Source organism: Pleurodeles waltl, chromosome 4_2 (assembly GCF_031143425.1).
Source record: "Pleurodeles waltl isolate 20211129_DDA chromosome 4_2, aPleWal1.hap1.20221129, whole genome shotgun sequence".
NCBI classification, from domain to species: Eukaryota; Metazoa; Chordata; class Amphibia; order Caudata; family Salamandridae; genus Pleurodeles; species Pleurodeles waltl.
Genome location: NC_090443.1, coordinates 364,877,735 through 364,897,564, shown reverse-complemented (window position 1 = coordinate 364,897,564; position 19,830 = coordinate 364,877,735). Strand labels below are relative to the sequence as shown.

Below are 19,830 nucleotides of genomic sequence, written 5' to 3'. Positions count from 1 at the left end.
TTCTAACACAATAGTAATGCTATTCAATATTAATGTATGCATTTAAAGAATCATCCTCATAGCCCTACCCATATAATTCTGGAAGTGCTGGACTTACTACATTATATATGTCAAGCTGTGCACATTGGTGGGAATCAACTTGACCAGAGGCGCATCAACTAGGCCAGAAACAGACCCTCACTATGGGTGCAGGGATCTCACAGGCCTGAGGGCAGTGGCATCATCATCTCAGCAAAGCCCTGTGAGGATTCTCCCTCTCATGATGATGGGGAGAAGTGGGTGACTGTCTACCAGTGACGTCTTACATCATCCTTACCTAACTTGTCACAGAGTGGGGTACACTCAGCAAATCTCAATAACCCCCACCACACTCCGTATCAATTAGGTAAGTCCTACTCTCATTGGGTAACCCTTTTCCTGCTTTCCCTCTAGAAGTCTACACAATGAGTTATTGTGCGTCTCCCTCGCACCACCTGCTGATCATGTCATCACCATTGTGTCCCAGTAAATGCCTTATTGAAAATTTGAGTGCTTGTGTGGGTATGAATGTATCTATTTTTGCATGAGTGCAGGTGTTTGCGTGTATGTGCTTGTGAATGGGTGAGTGTGAGCGTATGTGTGTGTATCTGTGCTGGTGAATGGATGAATATGAGTATGTACAAGCGTGTGTGCTTGTGAAGGATTGGTGTGAGCATGTGTGCGCGTGTGTGCTTGTGCAAGTGTGTGGCTTGTGGATGGGTGGAAGTAAGAATGCGCGTGTATGCCTGCTCCAGTACTTCTAAAGGTTACACGCTACCACTGAACTAGACTGGGTGATACAATGGAGAGAAGACCAATTCCCGAAACAAAAAGGGTGTTCTCCAGCTCGAACCATCAATTGCTATTCTTCACATAAACAAATGATTTTCTTTCCCCCAGGAGAAGGGAAGACACAAGATCAGAAAGGATCCCCTATGCAAGTTAGGATGTATTTATAAATAGTTGAACATGGATACATGCAGCTTCAAACAAAATTGGCAGACCCGGACTTGTTTTTAGGACTAGAAATTATGAGGGAGAGTCTTTGATTTTTTTTAAAACCGTGGACAGAAGACTGAACGTTTAATGTTTTTGAGAAAGCAAGCCAAGATGAAAAACAGGAGGCTAACCCCTGACTTAATTTGTCACTATGACAGTAAAGGCAGACCTGTAGAAAGGCAGACAGAAGATGGAGGAAGACACGGTCTAAAGAATACAAACAGATCTGTTGCTTGAAGCAACCGAAACTCCCTATGGATATCGACAAGCATTGGCAAAGCCAACTGGTCTGGCTTTAATTTGTTAATGCATGCAAACACAGGCATGCACAAACATACAAAGACTACTTGTGCTATGTCTGTGCAACGTTCCTCTTTTTGCACTTCCTATGTTTGTACCCTATATTGTATTGCCAGCACTTGCAATGATACATTGTACCACGGCCACTAGCTCAGGGCACTAAAGAAACATCAGACGTGCAAGTTTAGGGAATGAAAAACATGGCACAGACTAAGTATGCAAACTCACTTTTAGGTGCAAAGGGATTTTGTGATGCAAAATCACTCTTGCAGCAAATCAGTACATCTGTGGAAACACTTTAATCTAAGGGAAAGTCACATTCAGGTAAAGCTACATTAGTTGCAAAATGTTCTTTTAAATACGTTAAGGTGCAACATCACCAATGATGCAAAAGAAAAACAAGACGAATTCCTGTCAGAAAACAAATCTAAAACAATCTGTGCTGAGAGAAGCCCAAATCAAGCACAACCCTATAAGAATTAAAGACTGAAGCAAATTCTTGTACTACAAAAATAAGTCCAAAATAAACGCAATCCTAATGTAAAAGAAGCAAGAAGACGGCTTGATCTACCACCAAAGTCTAGATTAAGATCAACACTGCTAAAAACATGAAAAATACGAAGCTTTGCTTCCCAAACTGCTCTGATATCGTTGTAAGAGAACAATTGTTGATGCAGTTCTTAACAAATGGAAGCACTTTAAGATGGCTCAGTGACAAATATTGCAAAACAATATCTAACAAACTGTGCAGTGCATTTTCATATCTTTTGTTTATCACAAGAAATATGGTGTTTGTGTGTCGGAAGTAGGAAAATGGCTTCTGCATTCATCAAATAGTCCCCCCCCTCCCCGGTTGCTCATGACAACAACACACCCCATGCATTGCAATAAAAGCACAGCCTAGGGGGCATAATTGTAACCTAATAGCCAATTAGTGGGGGTCTCAAAGATATTGTGGTGATCCAAAGAAACCAATGGGTGTGGGGCTTACCCAAAGGCCACTCTGTTACTTTTTTGAGGTATTTTTCTGCACCAGACCTCAAAGGCATATATAACAACATAAAAACAAAGTGCAATAAAAGTACATCATTTTGGGTTTTGTTCTATATGTACATATATTAGCAGCATCATACAGTACTGCAAATCTCCGATGCCACTTCAGAGCACTAGCTTACTTCTTTATATTGCCTCTTATTGAAGGTGATGTCTAAGCAAAGATTGGAAGATCAATTGGGGCTGTTTTTGAAGAGAAGATTATTTTGTTATAACCTGCCTTCTCTTTATTAGCCTTTTGTATCTTCTCTCTCTCCTTACTCTGTGTGTGTCTCTTAGCTGCCTCTTCCTTACCAGTCTATGGGCTTCATTACGACTTTGGCGGGCGGTCACGTGGAATGCCAAAGCCGTAGGGGTGAGACTGCCGTCATACCGGCGGCCTCACCCCCGTCATATTACATTGTTTCCACCTGGCTGACCCACTGAAAAATCGTGTTACATCATTTCCGTTGGTCAACCCGGCGGAAACAGTGGCACTGCATTGGCCTCGGCTCCCTTAAGGGAGGCAAGGCCAATACCGTCGCACAACAGCACCCTCGGAATGCGGACTGGGATGATGTGGCGGGGGACCTTGCACTGCCCATGCTATGGGCAATGGGAGTGCAGGCCCCCCCTCCCCATGGCCCCCAGCACTGACTTTCCGCCAGCCTTTCCATGGGCTGGCGAAAATGGACTCGTAATTGGCTCAGCAGTGCTGCCATAGGCACTGTTGTGGCTGACCACGACTCTGACCGCTGCCATCCCATCGGGATCCGTGATCCTGGTGGTGGCAGCGGTCCCCTGGTGGTCTGACTGCCAGGGTTGTAATCTGGCGGTCGGACCACCAGAAGTGCGGTGGTCCGACCGCCACCCTGAGTTTGGCCAAACTCATAATGAGGCCCTATGTCTAGTTATCAACTCTCTCAGCTGTCCCCTCTCTCCTTATCACCCTTCTGCCTCACCACTCACTTGCTTCCCTCTCCCAATTTTCTCTCTATCTCATCTGTCTCTTTATTACTGCACTGTCTTTCAACTGTCTCACCCTCCCTCTGTGTGAGGTGCCACCTTCTAAACTGTCTCCTTGTCCCACATCTCTCTCTCACTTTCGTTCTCTCTCTCTCAGCTGTCTCCTTCTTATCTGTCTCTGCTGTTTAATCACAACTGTCTCACCTGTCTTTCTCGGTGGTCTCTTCCACATCTTTGAATCTCTTTAGCACCTCACTCTCACCTGCCTCCCTAGCTCTCAACTGTCTTTTTTAGGCAGTCTCTTTACTACCACTTTGTCTCCCCTCACTCTCTCAATTGCTTCATTTTTACCTGCCTCTGAGTTTTAGCACCACCTGTCTTTTATCAGCCCTCGGTCTCTCACTCTCATGTCTCCTCTTTCTCTTTCTGTGCCTCTCAGCAACTTCTGTATCGGTCTTGTTATCACTTCTGTCATTTTCTGCTGCCTATATGTCTCTTTACCACCTGTCTCTTTATCACCTCTCGCTTGTTTCCCTCGCCCAACTCCCTCAGTTGTCTCTCACTTCTCTCGTTATTGCAATCGTTCGCCTGTCTCACCCTCCCTCTATGTCAGGAGTGTATGTCTAATTTGTGCATCTCTTTATCACATATTTCTTCTCTCTTGCTTCTGTAACTGGCTCTCTCTTTCTCATAGTTGCCTCTTTGTCACCTGTCTCCGTCTATTTATCGCCCTCTATCACTCACCTATCTTTTTCCTGTCTCTTTTTCTCAGCTGTCTCAACTGCCTATCTCTTTACCTCTCTCACACACCTTTCACCTCCTCTGTCTTTCTCAGATGCCTATTTATTACCTTTCTCGCGCCTTCACCTTATTTTTCTTTTGTGCAACTGTCTCTTTAACACATCACTTTCGACCATTCTACATATATATGGGGTTGACAGTAAAGGACACACCTTCTCCGCTAGGCCGGCTTTGAAGTGCAAGGCCATGGAACATGTATGACGCCACCGAAAGCAGCCATTCACATACCAACTAGACTACCGACTTTCAAAGCCCCAGCATGTATGGCTCCTCCCTAAATAAAGCGGTCCAGAAGTTCAACTCTGAATCGAAGACTCTCTGCCTCACCTCTTTTATGCTGAGGTATTACCCAATTAATATCAGGTCCCAAGAAAACTGGATCTTCGGTGCAGTGAGGAAAGGCATCATAAGTTTCTGTTTCCTCTTATTTATAAACTTCTGCTATCTAGCAAAGTTAGCAGAGACGGCTTCTAAATGCCTTAGCTGAATACCTATAGTTCCTGTCATCCACCATTTCCAACAGTTCATTAAAATGATGAAACGGTACTCTCTAATTTAACCCATCTTTTGTTTTGCCTGAAATTTGAAATGTAGGGATATGCATGTGGTTATATCTGCTTGGAAACGTCTTTATCCACTAAGGTACTTGAAGAGAGTTAATCAGAAAGCATTATTTCTACCATTCCATATCTCAAACAGTATTCTCGATGCCACATATCACATCAGGCAACGAAGCACCAGAAGAAACGTATACTTTTTTAGCGCCGCATTTGCGCAATTTTTTGGCGCAAAAACGGCGCAAACTTGCAAAATACAATTGGGGCATATTTATACTCTGTTTGCGCCGGATTTGCGTCGTTTTTTTTTACGCAATTCCGACGCAAAACGAACTCCATATTTATACTTTGGCGTTAGACGCGTCTAGCGCCAAAGTCCATGGAGTTTGCGTCATTTTTTAGCGTGGACACCTACTTTGCGTTAATGAAATGCAAGGTAGGCGTCCCCGTCTAAAAAATTGACTCCGAGGCATGTGCGCCGTGTTTACACTCCCGGGCAAAATTCACGCCCAGGAGTGGGCGGGTCAAAAAAAATGACATCCGGCCGCTTTTGCGCCGTTTTTTAGCGCCTGGTCAGGGCAGGCGTTAAGGGACCTGTGGGCTCGGAAGGAGCCCAGAGGTGCCCTCCCAAGCCCCCAGGGACACCCCCTGCCACCCTTGCCCACCCCAGGAGGACACCCAAGGCTGGAGGGACCCATCCCATGGACATTAAGGTAAGTTCAGGTAAGTTTTTTTTTTTTTTTTTTTTGTGGCATGGGGGGCCTGATTTGTGCCCCCCTACATGCCACTATGCCCAATGACCATGCCCAGGGGACATATGTCCCCTGGGCACGGCCATTGGGCAAGGGGGCATGACTCCTGTCTTTGGTAAGACAGGAGTCATTTCAATGGGGGTTGGGAGTCGAAAAAAATGGCGCAAATCGGGTTGAGGCGATAAATTTGCCTCAGCCTGACTTGCCCCATTTTTTGGCGCCCAAGCTCCATATCCCCCTACGCCGGCGCTGCCTGGTGTACGTCGTTTTTTTTCACGCACACCAGGCAGCGCCGGCGGCTAACGCCGGCTAACGTCATTGAATAAATACGGCGCCCGCATGGCGCTTCAGAATGGCGTTAGGCGACGCTAATTTTTTTGACGCAAAACTGTGTTAGCGCAGTTTTGCATCAAAAAGTATAAATATGGCCCAATTATATTTTGTACGTTTGCGCCGTTTTTGCGTCAAAAAGCGGCGCAAATGTGGCGCTAAAAAAGTATAAATATGGGGTGAATCTAATCTAAATCAACACAAACCAATCTAATACTTAGTTACCACTGAATCAAACTTAAAATGCACAATAATTGATGCAAGATGTGGGCAGGCACACACTTGTGAAATTTCAGATTTCCTAATCACCATCAAACTCTCCAACCATCCGCAAACACAAACGAAACGAAAGACCTGTTGGAAAATCTCCAATTTAGAATGCCCTTTGCTCCTCTCCTTCAAAATCCTCTCACTCTTGATACGACTAATGCAAATTAAAAGATGCTATTTTCAAACTATGTAAAGCATTCCTGTCTACAAACCAAACATTACCTGATCAATTTGAGGAAATAATCATGGTAACGGAAACTGACCAACTAACATCTTTTTCTTGGAGATCTCAACATCCATTGGAAAACTGAGAAAAATCCACTCACAAGGAAAGAGGCCTATGCACCTGACACAACTTTATGCAATCAATTTCACAATCTACACATACAATGGGTCAGATTTACAAAACTGTCACCCAGCGCAGCAGTGAAAAATGCTGTGCTGCGAGACAGGGAGGGGGCAGGAAAGCGCCATATTTACAGAGACATGGCTCTTTACTCCCCTTGACCCTAGCGCTGGCGCAGATTTTAGCTGCCATGCGCCATGTACACACCTTTGCGCCATAGTGCAAGGGTGTGTCCGAGAGTCTAGCATAAGTTTTGTACTGGAACGGTACCCTTCCAGTACAAAATACTATACTATACTAAGACACACTTCAAAACTTTTCCCACGTTGAATGTGTGCTGCACAGAGCAGCACTCATGCAAAGTCGGAAAAGAAAGGAGAAATTAAAACATTTCTCCTTTTAACGCCTGCTTTTAACAGGCTTTAACTTTTGGTTGAAAACCCTGTCTACTATTGTGTGTAGATAGGGTTTTGCATCAAAAGGTATTGATGGTTGCATGGGAACGCCCATGTACCACCCATGTAACACCCCTTGGCACTAAGTAACGCAAAGCAGTGCTTCGCGCTGCCTTGCGTTATTTTTAGGGTACTTTGCAGTGCAAAGAGTAAATCAGGAAACAAACATTTTGTTCTGGTTAGCGTCACTTGTGTGACACTAACCCAGCGCAAAATGTTTGTAAATCTCCCCCATAATATGCAACACTATTGACCTATTTTTCTTCACCAAACTCTAACTACCAAACAACCCATTCAGTTTAGATTGGTCTAGGCATCTTGTTATTCCCTTCCACATAAAGATAGGGCTAAAGAGAATGACTAAAATGTGGAAACTCCCAAAAACCTCGAAACCTTAGAACCTTTAAAAGATTATGAATCCAGCATCTATCAGAGAATTTAAATACTATTGTCTTCTCCAATAATCTGGCAAACACAACGGCCTCCTTTACAAGTTTTTACAATGAACCACGGAAGCCATTCCTAACAACCCTGTAAAATTCATTAGAGAGAGGAAATTGAAAAAGACCTGAAGGATAGAAATATGTGCAGAATCCCTGGAAGCCCTCAACAAACAAAGGAACACTTGTGAAAGCACATAGAAAGAGACAAAGCTGTACTTGGTTAACAAAATTAAATGAAGCTACAAATCCTCTCAAAAGTGGTTTCAGTGCCATACAACACTGCACTAATGGTGGCAGGTGGCATACCATTGTTAAGAACATTGTGAACTTTTGCTCCAAAATATAAACCCAGTATGCAAGGAACTTTCCAGAAAGTCTGAACTATCCATCTCCTTTATCATTCACAAAATACCCACTGCCTCATTGTCCTAATTCCAACCTTGAAATATAAGGAATCATGCATGTCCTCTATCAATGTCCCCTTAGGCAAATTATCCAGTTCCTGCACCCATACAAAAAACCTGCAGACAAGACATAACTACTCCCATACTCACAACATTCAAGGCCTTTCTTGTAAAGGTGCCTTCCCATAAGCTCTCAAACAATGAGCCAAATCAGTCCACTTATCAAAAAGCCAAAGCTAAACAAAGATAAATATTAAGAACATTCAAACTTTACCCGATTAATCCCATACCTCGGCAAAGTCCTTCAGAAAACTTTTGGCACTCAACTACCAAATCACATTTCTGTCAATAACCTCCTACTGGCGCCTGTTTCAAACGCTGTACAATCCAGATACTAGAAGATTCCTTGAAAATACAAGATGAAGGAGATGTCTGCCTTCAATTATGTGTCAACTTCTCACCCTCTCAGTAGCGTTCAACACACTTGATTACCACTCACTTCTTCAAATCACGAATGCTAGAATGGGAGTAAAAGGAATTCTCCTCAAGATCTCAGTTTGTAAAAGTCAAATCTTTGAATCAGGTACACACCGAAGAAGATACAATGTTTCACAAGACTAGACCCTCTACCACTACTTGTTTGACCTACAATCATACCTCTTACTTTAATACTTCAAAACAGATCTATTAACCTGCACCAATTTACCAATGATACCCAGCATTACCTTCATGTCGCAGACCCCACTAGTATAACAAACTTGAAAATCTTCTTAAATAAATAAATTGTATTGTATTGTAAATTATAGAGCGCATTCTGGCTGTAGCATCGAAGCGCTGACATAACATCACAAGAGGAACCTGAAAAGAATGGTAAAAGAAAAAGATACGCCAAAAACTAGGATATGAGCAGAGTAGAGAAAACACCAAAAGGAGAAAGAGGGCTACAAGAGTGAAAGGAGCCTAGTCGAGTCTGAAAATAACCAGGTTTTGAGCCGCTTTCGGAAATGGAAGTACGTCTCCTACATCTTGATGGGAAGGGGGAGAGAGTTCCAGAGTCTTGCCACTGTGACTGAGAAAGCTTTATCCCCCCATCTGGCCATACGGTAACGAGGGATACATATAATTTCCTGTGCCGATGCTCTAAGCTGACATCCTGACTGGTAAGGCCGTAAAGTTGAACTTAAATAGTTACAACCTTCCAGATGAAAAGCCTTATAGGTAAGACAGAGTACTTTAAATGTAATCCATTTGTCCACTGGTAGCCAGTGCAACTGTCTTAAACTACTGCTAGCTGATGAGGAACTCTGTAGTTCCAGAGTTAAGTGAGCCGCCGCATTCTGAATTAATTGTAATCTCTTAAGAGAGACCTTCTTAATGTTAAGAATCAGCACATTGCAGTCGTCTAGTTTGGAAATCACTAATGCTAGGGTTACCCGAATTTTAAGTTCTCTTCGTTGAAGAAAAGGAAACATTTACTTTAACATTTTCAGGCACCAATAGCAACTTTTAACTGTGCTATTAATTTGATGCTCGAAGGAGAGAGTTGTATCAAACAAGACACAGAGGTTTCTAACAGAGGTGCTAGGAGCAGGGTATTCATTGCAGGACTTAGGCCACCAGCAAACGCCCGATATATTGGAATCCAAGCTGAAAAGGAGAATTTCCGTCTTTCCTCCATTCAATTTCAGCCAGTTGTTACTCATCCAATCATTGATTTCATTCATACATATGTGAAATCTATCTGCCACCTCCTCCCAGTTCTGATTAACTGGTATAATCAGCTGGGTGTCATCGGCATAAGAAACCACTTTAAATCCAAAAGAGCGGATCAGTCTGGCAAGAGGAGCCATATGCAAATTAAACAAAGTGGGGCTGAGTGATGATCCTTGTGGAACTCCACAAGGAAGTTGAAATGGAAGAGCTCTGAACTCTCTGCAGCTAACCGTAATAGATCTATCCATCAGCAAAGACTCTAAAATATCAAGTGCCTTATCTCTAATGCCAGCTTGATGAAGACGTTGTAGCAATAGGTGGGGAGATATAGTATCATATGCCACAAAGACATCTAAGAGTACCAAAATAGCACCTTCCCCCTGATCAACTTTCCTCTGGATCATGTTGGCAGAGGAGACCAGGGCGGATTCAGTGCTATGATCTTTACCTTACCCATGTTGTGACGGATCCAGGCCCCCACTCATCTGAAAAAAGCTAGCCAGCTCACTATTAAGATGTTTCTCCAGTATTTTAGCTGTGGCCGGCAGCAAGGAGATGGTACGTAAATGTTTTAAATCATTGAATTCCCCGCCTGGTTTCTTAGGGAGAGGAATTACAATGGATTCCTTCCAGGCAGGAGGAAAGCGTCCTTCCGTCACAATTTCTTGATAAACTGGTACAAGGGCGGTTGAAATCAAATCAGGAACTAGATTTAAAATCTTAGGAGGACATGGGTCTAAAGGAGAACCTGATTTCAATCCTCCTAGAAGTTCTTTAATTTTAGGTGCCTGTAACATTGAAAAGCAAGTGAGCTTAGGGCCAAGATCTTGAGCCAGAACTATTCCATTGTCATCCCCTCTTCTCTCCATAAGTGGCTGCTTAAAATTGGCATGAAGTTGAAGAATTTTATTCTTAAAAAATCTGCAACCCTTTGGCAGAACTCTAAAGAGTTCTCTAACAACGGGGCAGGGGGGTGAGAAGTGAGAGTCTGGACCACCATAAACAGTTCTCTGGGTCGGTTATCCGCTTCTATAATTTTACAGGTATAGAATTCTGTTTTAGATTTTTTGATTGCCAATTTTTAGTTCTCTAGCTGAGCCCTAAGCTTGGATCTCTCCTCCGGGTTCTGGTGGAACTTCCACCTCCTTTCCTGATGTCTATGAAGTCTCTGAAACTTTTTCGGAAAAAATCAAATGGATGTATTCATACTCTCTAAAATTATTCCAACCCAAACTGAATTCATTCTCCACTCTCACATTACTCTTCACTTCCACTACAAAAGTGTCTCAACTCATTACAGCCACTTGGCATTTCCCCTTCTTTTCTTTATTTCCTTATATGACATTCCTTTGGCTTCATCATCAACAAAAATCTAAACCTTGACAATCACGTCACAATACCAACCAAATGTGTCTCTTATCAATTACATCTACTAAGGAAACAAAAGCATCAATACATAGTTCAGACTTTAGAAACATAGTGCAGTCACTGGTGCTTATGCATCCCGATAGAGGCAATACAGTTGTTGCAGGCCTTCAAGATCCTTGACCAATTCTCTCAGAGCTATACTGCATGCTGCTGTCAGGCCCGTTACAGGCACCATACATATGTCTGTCCTTGAACATCCTTCACATGGGGTGGGACTGTACTGGGGAAAGAGGAGTTTCAGTTTTGGGAAATCAGGCAGGTATTGAGGTGAGAGAAGAAATGAAACTTTACTTGAAAGGAGAAACTCAAGGAAAGTATGAAAAGAAGTGACTTAGGAGCAGGGTAGAAGGTAGGTAGACTTGACAGTAGGAAGGAATAAGCAAAGAAGGGAAATACATGCACATTTGTTGATAAGCATTGGAAAAACACCATCCTCGTGATTTTTTAAATCGAACATAGAAAGGTAAACACTTATAACCAATCACTGAAACCCCCATCCAGAATTTACAACAAATATAAACTGAAAACGTGAAAACCAGACATGAGTCTTCCATGACAGATTTTACTTTACCCAGTAACATAATTCACTGTGATGTCAGGAGAGAAATGATTTTTCTAAAGCAGAGACTGTATTGACTCCAAGAAAATGCATTACTGTGTACACAGGGGTGACATGACTATACTGGACCAAGTACATTGTTGAGTTATAGCAAACATATCATTGCACTATGCGCAGGGGCACTATTGGGCACCAGAGAGGCATGATTTGGCCACACGAGTAGTTATTGTGGAACAGCAGGACATTATTCTGCCACAGGAAAGAAGTGATTATGCCACACAAAAGACATTTCAGAGAAAACCAGGGACAATAGTGAGTCAAAAATGAGGTGTGATTTGCCACAGCAGACAAGAAACGAAAATATGAAATTGAAGGACTATCTTCATCAGCAAATTGATAAACATTTGGCCTAAACTTGTTGTTGTAGGCAGATAACTAGCCAACTCCCCACAACTTTGCAAATCTGAAGAGGTTCCTGCCAATAAAACCTTGACAAAGGAATCGTTTGAGATTCAAAACATTCAAAATTTTACAGTACCAAAATATGACTTCAGGAAGCATGGCGGAAGTATGTGAAAAGACATGTTGACATGGATTGTAACTTATGTAACTGGAATCAGTGGTTCCAGATAGGGCTGCACAAATTAAATTGATGATGCCCTAGAAGAGATGCCATTAGAGTATGAAAGAGAAGTGATAATGCTACAACACAGTTATTATAGGGGCACCCAACAGAGACATTAAGGATACACAAGAAAAATGAAGGGGTATCACATTATTAGGTCTCACCATAGAATAATTGTGCTAAAGCAGATATGTGACTGTGCCACACAAGGGAGGACATCCCACAACAGGTAAGCAATTGGATAATGAAAAGTACATGATTCTTCAAAAATGTAGACTGTACTGGGAAAGGCAAGCGATTGTGCCACACTAGAGGCATTACTAGGATTTAGCACACATATGACTTTCTCACTGAAGATATGTTTTTTTAAAAATTGCTATAAGATGTAGACATTGTTACTGATTCTTTTGACATCAGGATTCAAACTTCAATTAAGGCAATATACCATGAAAAGAATGAGGCATGTCTCTTTAAAGAACACTACATTGCGATGAAGTAACAGTCCATTCTCAGAACTTAGCTTTCCCTTCAACCACACGTTGACAGTATTTTTTGCCTTTGAATCAGTACAGCACTACACTTGTCTTTGGCTATGTTCGCTCTACTTAAGTAACCCATGCATGTGCACACAATTCAAATACCAACACGATCTCCCATTGAAAGGAAATGCCTTGTTCGGAGAACTCTGAATTATAAACTACTGCATTTCTATAATTTAGCCTCCTCTGAGCATTATCAGTGTAGAAAATTGCTCAGAGGCCCTTAGCAGCGAAATTCAAACCTGCCCATTCTGATAACCATCTGTGTTCTACATGTAAAAGTGTGTCCTACTAAAAGTAGTGAATGAGCCCTACTAAAAGTAGGGAATGTGTTTCCTGCCACCTATGCACTGCAACAGTCCATGAGAAGGTGCCACGAGACTGGAGAATGGATAGTGAGGCCTTAACCCAAAACAAGTAATCTGCTGTTGCCTGCAACCTCTGCAGTAGTTCATGGGAATGTAGCATATGCCAACGGGAGTGGGACGGAGCATTTACTAACACAGACAGAAGGACCCATCTACTGCTCCATGCACACCTTGCATGTGCCCATGACTAGGCCTGTACAGGATAACTAGTAGGCCCACTAAATTGGTGGACATGGCAACATTTGCAAAATGTTTTATGAATGGGGCTGATATCAAAAAGAAAATGTCTCTAGTCAATCAAAACATTCCCTCCTTGTCTTCATCTTGCATGCGTTTTGCACGCAAGATATGCCCTTACTGTCAACTTTCAAGCGAGATGCAGCAAAGTAATGTTTGCATAATTTACTTGAAATTTTGAATACAAAGGGCCTGATTAATACTTTTTTAGTGCCGCATTTGCGTCATTTACTGATGCAAAAGCGGTGCAAACTTACAAAACATAATGGAATTTTGTAAGTTTGTGCCATTTTTGCATCAAAAAATGACGCAAATGTAGTGCTAGAAAAGTATAAATCAGGCCCAAAACTTGCAATTTCCACACACCACTCCCTCTATAAGATGGCATCATGTGTGAGTCCTTACCCGGAGGGAGCCCCTGTCACAGTACTCAATCACAGCAAATATCATGGCATCCATCTTCACTGTCCCATAGAACTTGGTCAAGTTGTAGTAGTCAATCTGCAAAATCTAGGAGGCAAGAAACCAAAATGCGGAATTGAAAAACTATCTTCAGCAGCAAATTAATAAACTCTTGGTCTAAACTTGTTGTTGTAGGCTGATAACCGCCCAACTCCCCACATTTCCAGGACTGAAGTGGTTCCTGCCAATATTCATTGACAAAGGAATCGTTTGGGATTCAAAATTTCACAGTACCAAAATATGACTTCAGGAAGCATAGATGAAGTATATGAAAAGTATCATTAAGAGAGACGTTGGCATGGATTGTAATTTAAGAAGTGGAAGTAACCAAAGGATATCTGTGACAAAATTAGTAACCCCCTGAGCTAGCTACATAAAATACAAATCTGTGATCGTCATGTTACAAACTGTGCTTTTCAACAGGCTCCTCAACCAAGCTCTACTGTTCTACTTTTTGTTGAGTCAAAACTGTTATTAAACAAAAGTCCATCAAATGCATTAACCACTGGAGTTAGCTTGACATTATTATCTTTTATTGCATTTAGATTTTCTTGTTGGAACTCATTGGTATGATTGTCTTGCCTGCCAATTGTAGGGAGCGTGTTCCATCTAGATATTCTGAATACTAACTGTGGTATCTGTGCAGGTAATTAAGTCGACCCCAGGAATCTTGTTGACGCAAAGTACAGAATATCATGGCGGCCTTAACGGGTCATTTTAAGTATGTGTTCTGTTTTATGCCCAGTAATGTAATCCGAGTTCCTAAGTATGACCAACATAGTTTACCTTATTGAGAGCTATCTTCTGCCTCTCTGTAAAGTTACCGTCATCGTGTTTCAGGTCCTTCAAAATAATGACCTGGAAATAGGAAACGAGATGAGTGAATGTGGTACAGTGTTCGTCACTGAATGACCTCTAAGATTACCAACACTGCTGGCCCTCTGAGCCATTAGAAAAAAAAAGTCACAGGAAGAGATGGAAGAGACCTGAGGACAAGGCTTAGGACAAGCTTGTGAAAAGGAATTGAAGTTACAGAAAAGGAAACTAGAATAATGGCAACAAGAACAGGGCCCAGGAAATTGATCCAAGTGGGATAGTGAAGAGTCAAAATGTTGCAACAAAAGTGTTGTGGGCAAAGAACAAGAGGCCAAACGAGAGAGAAAGGAAGAGAGAAGATGAGCAAGCGCATGAGATGGAAGGAAGAATGAGACAAATGAAACAAATAAAAAAGGATGAACTTAGAGAGAGAGAGTGAGGTAAGAGAGTGAAATAGAGTATGAGGGAGTGCAAAAAAACAGACAGAAAAAGAACATACGATAGAGCCAGAGAGTGAGTTAGAGTGAGAACAACATAGAAATCATTTTCTTCATTAGTTCCCAGAGCAGAATTTAAGGCAAATGTAGAAATGATAAGCTCCTGAGGGAGACTCAAATATCATTAAGGAAATGTTGGCTGGTATAAACACATTTTCCAGGGCCGCTTTAATTAGAGAACAGCATCACAATGATTTGGACTCACTGTCTAGTATTGCAAAGAGATTCTAGGAGCACTGCTGAGGAATCGGTGGTAGCCTAGAGCTGATGCCTGGGAAGTACAGTTGCCCCCTTTCTCAGAGAAAAACGTCACATTTCATACTAAAACATATACCTATGCCTGAGGAGATCACCGCAGGAGGGGACGTAGATATCTACACATAAAAGCTAGGATAGGCGGAGGTGTACACTTCGCACATAAGTTAGTGAATACCATTTTATAGGATGTTAGTAGTACTATGGTAGTCCTACTAACATACTACAAAATACAATTTGTGACTAAGACCTCTGCGAATATATTATTGTGATGTTCATCAAATGTGTTAAAAATAGATTACATCCGTCACTGGTGAACATTTAGCCAAGTTACAATGTCGAACACAATTGAAACTCAAAAACTTGTAAATCAAGCATCAGTTATAATGGTAACAGGAAGACTTCCTCAGAAAGGTTGAATTGGCAATGGACGATGGATGAGGAGGCCTTTAGAGACCTGGTTTGAAGGAAAGTATTAAGATGGCTCTTAGTCAATACCTGGCAGAGAAGGTCACTGAAGATAATACCTGGGATTTGATTGTTGATGCAGCAATAGCTGTCACGTAGGGGAGATAGTTGTGCACACCATTACCATTGCTTATTTGGTGAAACAAAAGAAAGATAATGTAGAGAGACAGAGAGACAAATGCCCCAGTAGGAGGCTTCACATTAATCCAATTCGGCTCTTCGAAGAAAGCGAGGTGTGCTTTTGAAGCCATGCTAGTTGGCAGCATCACTGAAAATTATGCAGCAATGCAAGGGCTAACTCAGGCACGTTATGGAGCACTTTATTTGGCATTATTATTTTACTGATTTTTCGTTTTAACACATAATAACTGACTGGGCAAAGGTTCACTTGTTAGGGTCAGTTTATTACCTGAGTACAGTACTCAGCAACTGAAAAGTGACTAGTTTATCTTTTCAAAGAATCTGCCACTGCCTCACCACACATGGCACTGTTTTTGGAACTTTCGATCTATTCGAAAAAGAAACACAGGCCCATATTTATACTTTTTGATGCAAAATTGCGTTTGCACAGTTTTGCGTCAAAAAGTATAGCACTGGCTTGCGCCATTCCAAAACGCCAGCCGGGCACCAAATTTACGAAATGGTGCAATCCGGCGCAAAGGGTGGGTTAACGTCATGGACAATGACGTTAGCGGGGTGGGGTGGCGGTATGGGGGTTTTGCACCAAAAAATTACGTTAGGCGAAAATAAATGCCTCTAACCAGCCAAGCATCATTTCTTGACGCAAAACCATCCATACCACATGACTCCTGTCTTATAAAAGACAGGAGTCATGCCCACCATCCCAATGGCCATTACAGGGGACAAAGATCCCCTGGGCATGGCCATTGCACCCAGTGCCATGTAGGGGGCCCATTTCAGGGCCCCCAATGGCACTTTAAAAAACAAAATACTTATCTCTATTTACTCTACTTACCTGGGATGGGGTCCCCCCATCCACTGGTGTCCCTTTGGTGTGGGTGGGGGTGTTCCTGGGGCTTGAGGTGGGCACCTGTGGGCTCTTTCAATGGTGTTTGACCATGGAAATGGGTCCACAGGTCCCCTAACGCCTGCCCTGACGAAGGCAATAAATAATGGCATCAAGCAGGCTTAGCTCCATTATTTAGGCCCGCCTCCCCCCGTGCACCATTTTTGGCGCAAGGTAGAGTCACGCATCCAAAAAATTACTTTAACTCCAATATTTTGACGCTAGATTGGTCTAGCGTCAAAATATAAATATGGAGTTACGTTTGCGCTGAATTAGCGTAAAAAAATGATGCTAATTCAGCACAGAGAATGAATAAATATGCCCCTTTATACGTTTGACATACAGTCTGCATAGTGCAAAAGTTAGTGAAGCACCTTCCTCTTTACCATGGACAAATGATAACAAGGGACCCTAACCAAACTAAACTTCTAGAAAAATATAGAAGGAAGGTTAAGCAGAGGTAAATTCCCCATGAACCAGGTGTGTCTTAATCTGTGTCCTTTACCAAAGATAATTATATTTGCTTTGTCAATAAAGGGTTCTAGATGAACGTAGGAGGCCGGTTGGGGGTACATTCTAAAATCAGCATATAATCCTGTATTGTAATATTTGTGTAGCCTTTTTCCAAGTACTCATGTAGAACGCGGGGGGATTGACTATTGCAAGTGATCTACCTATATCAGTTGTATATAACCTAAACCCAGTAAACACCCCTGCTTAAATCCTTTGGTTGTTTTAATATGTTCTGAAACGTATTGACTCTTTCCAATCTTTACTGTTACCCATGTGCCTGTATTTAATGATTCAATTTCACTAAGTAAGGTGGTTGGAATTTTCAAGGCAGTGAGTTTACTTAATAGTCAGCCTCAATGCACCATTTTGGATGCAGCTGTATAATCGACAAAGCAGATAAATAGGCTGAGTTTCTTAATGTGTATTGCCACAAATCCTATCCTAAAAGAGAACAATTCGATACTTCAAGCTACTTTAGTAGTACCGTTGCACAGAGTGTAGACTCTACATCCAGAACAGCTATTTGGCAATAACAGGAGGGGTTGGTATGGTCTGCTTTTTTAAAGAGGGGGTAAAATGTAACTTCTCCAGAAATCTGGGCCTAAGAATGTATTGAATAAGATTTGAAACAGAGAAATGAGGCAGCACTCCTAAAAAGCATATATGTTTGAAAAAGAGTTCTAGGGTGCAATTTGGGCCTGGGGCACCAACTCACTTCATCTTCATTACACTCATTAAACTGCCCTGACTGAATTTGATGATATGTTGGAGCGGGTAAATATCTGTCAGGAAAGGATTTTGAATTACTGTGTTGTTCACAAAAAGATGAATGATTAGGTTTGTCAATTATGTGTGCAGCATGTACTTGTTTTATATAGGATATCCATGTAGTGGATTCAACTACGTTACACAAACAGTTGTATAGTGTTGTGTGAGCTATGAATGACAGAACTCTCTTGGCTCCTGAAGGACTCTGTAGAACTGCAATATATATGTTAGAATGTGGTGAAGTAAATGCAGGTTTAGAATGTTAAGTTCATGGTTATATGAAAATAAATAAAGACGTGTAATACACAGCTCTGTGTGTGATGAAGTTATTGGCGGGTACCCCGGCTGGGGAAGGCGCTAAAACTGGTGACGAGATAGAGCATAAGGAACCCAAAGATTGATAGTGCTTCTCACAGAGAGTTTGCAGTGGTCCAAGCAAACTGCTCATGAGTGCCACTTGTGCCTCAATCGAAGTGCATTTGGCGTTATGTGGAGTCCAGCTGGTATAAAGAGTTTGATGGTACAGAAAGCTTCACTGAGGAGTCTACACGTCGGTGCCCAAGAACCTGCTGGCAAGGCCGTAAAGAGAGGTACAACGCTACTATGCAACATAAAGCAATACAGTGTACGGAGTGCAAGATGACCCAGAGGTCAGCACGTCACAGGGCGTTAGAGATGGCATGGAAGCGGGTCCTAGTGGACATTAGACGGTATTGCGAGAACTCCATTTTCATTGTCAGCCAATCTCGTAAACAGTTATAATGCTGGTGTCGTCCCCAAACCACCACCATTTGAAACCGCCAAAAAGCAGAATACTGGAGATAAATGGACTACTTGGATAGGGATATTTGATAATTTCATTGATGCACTAGAAGAAACTGATAACAAGAAGATTATCAAATACCTCAAGAATCTTGCTGGTGAAGGTTTAAAAGAAGTCATAAAGAAAATGCAGCGAGCTGATGAAGTTACGTACTGTCAAATTAAAGAAGCCTTGAATCTCAAGTTCAATCCAAAACCATATGTAGATTACGAAAGCTACATTTTCAGTCGAGAATGACAGTGTTGGTGAAACCATAGACAAATTTGTTAAGAGACTGGATATGCTCATCAAACACTAAGTTTAATGATTTTAATGATGAGGAAGCAATACGTGAATGCTTGTCAGATTCTTTGAGATGACGAATGCAGAGTGAAACTCTTAGTCTGGAGTGAGTTCTCATGGCTGCCAGAGCTGAAGAGTGTGCCGGTTGACAAGCTCCTGACATGGAGTTCTGAGGTGCCCAAAGTAAGTGAGCTATGAATATGAAAAGCAAGCAGAAACACAAAGCTGAAGAACGCAAGGTGATGTCTCCACAGAAAAAGAAGTTGTGTTTCAGGTGTAGATTGTTTTTTGCACGAGCAGATAAATGCCCCGCCATTAGACAGATTTGCAAAGGCTGTGAGAAGACCCACTTGCCAGGCCTAAACCTTCCCTTCTACTACAAGTCAGGCACCCCTAAGGTAGGCCCTAGGTAGTCTCAGGGGCAGGGTGCAGTGTCTGTTTAAGGTAGGACATATACAAGTGTGTTTTATATGTCCTAACAGTGAAATACTGCCAAATTCGGTTTTCACTGTGCACGGCCTATCTCTCTCATAGGTTAACATGGGGGCTGCCTTTAAATATCCTTAAAGCGCAGATTCCCTTTGAGAGCAGATACAAATGTGGAGTTTAGGGTCTTTGAACTCACAATTTAAAATACATCTTTTAGTGAAGTTGTTTTTTAAATTTTCTGTTTGAAAATTCCACTTTTAGAAGGTAGGCATTTTCTTGCTTATACCATTCTGTGACTCTGCCTGTTTGTGGATTGTCTGTCTGGGTCAGTTTGACAGTTTGGCTGTT

General features: G+C 42.0%; 1 protein-coding gene across 1 annotated transcript in view; it reads right to left on the bottom strand.

The window, feature by feature from the left end:
* Window positions 1-19,830, bottom strand: part of LOC138292721 (guanylyl cyclase C-like) — a 453,160-nt gene that overhangs the window by 138,457 nt on the left and 294,873 nt on the right. The window contains exons 14-15 of the mRNA XM_069231453.1: window positions 14,391-14,462; window positions 13,548-13,652 (exon numbers count right to left, since the gene is read on the bottom strand). Coding sequence (XP_069087554.1) covers window positions 13,548-13,652; window positions 14,391-14,462 — 177 coding nt within the window. The remainder of the gene's footprint in view (window positions 1-13,547; window positions 13,653-14,390; window positions 14,463-19,830) is intronic.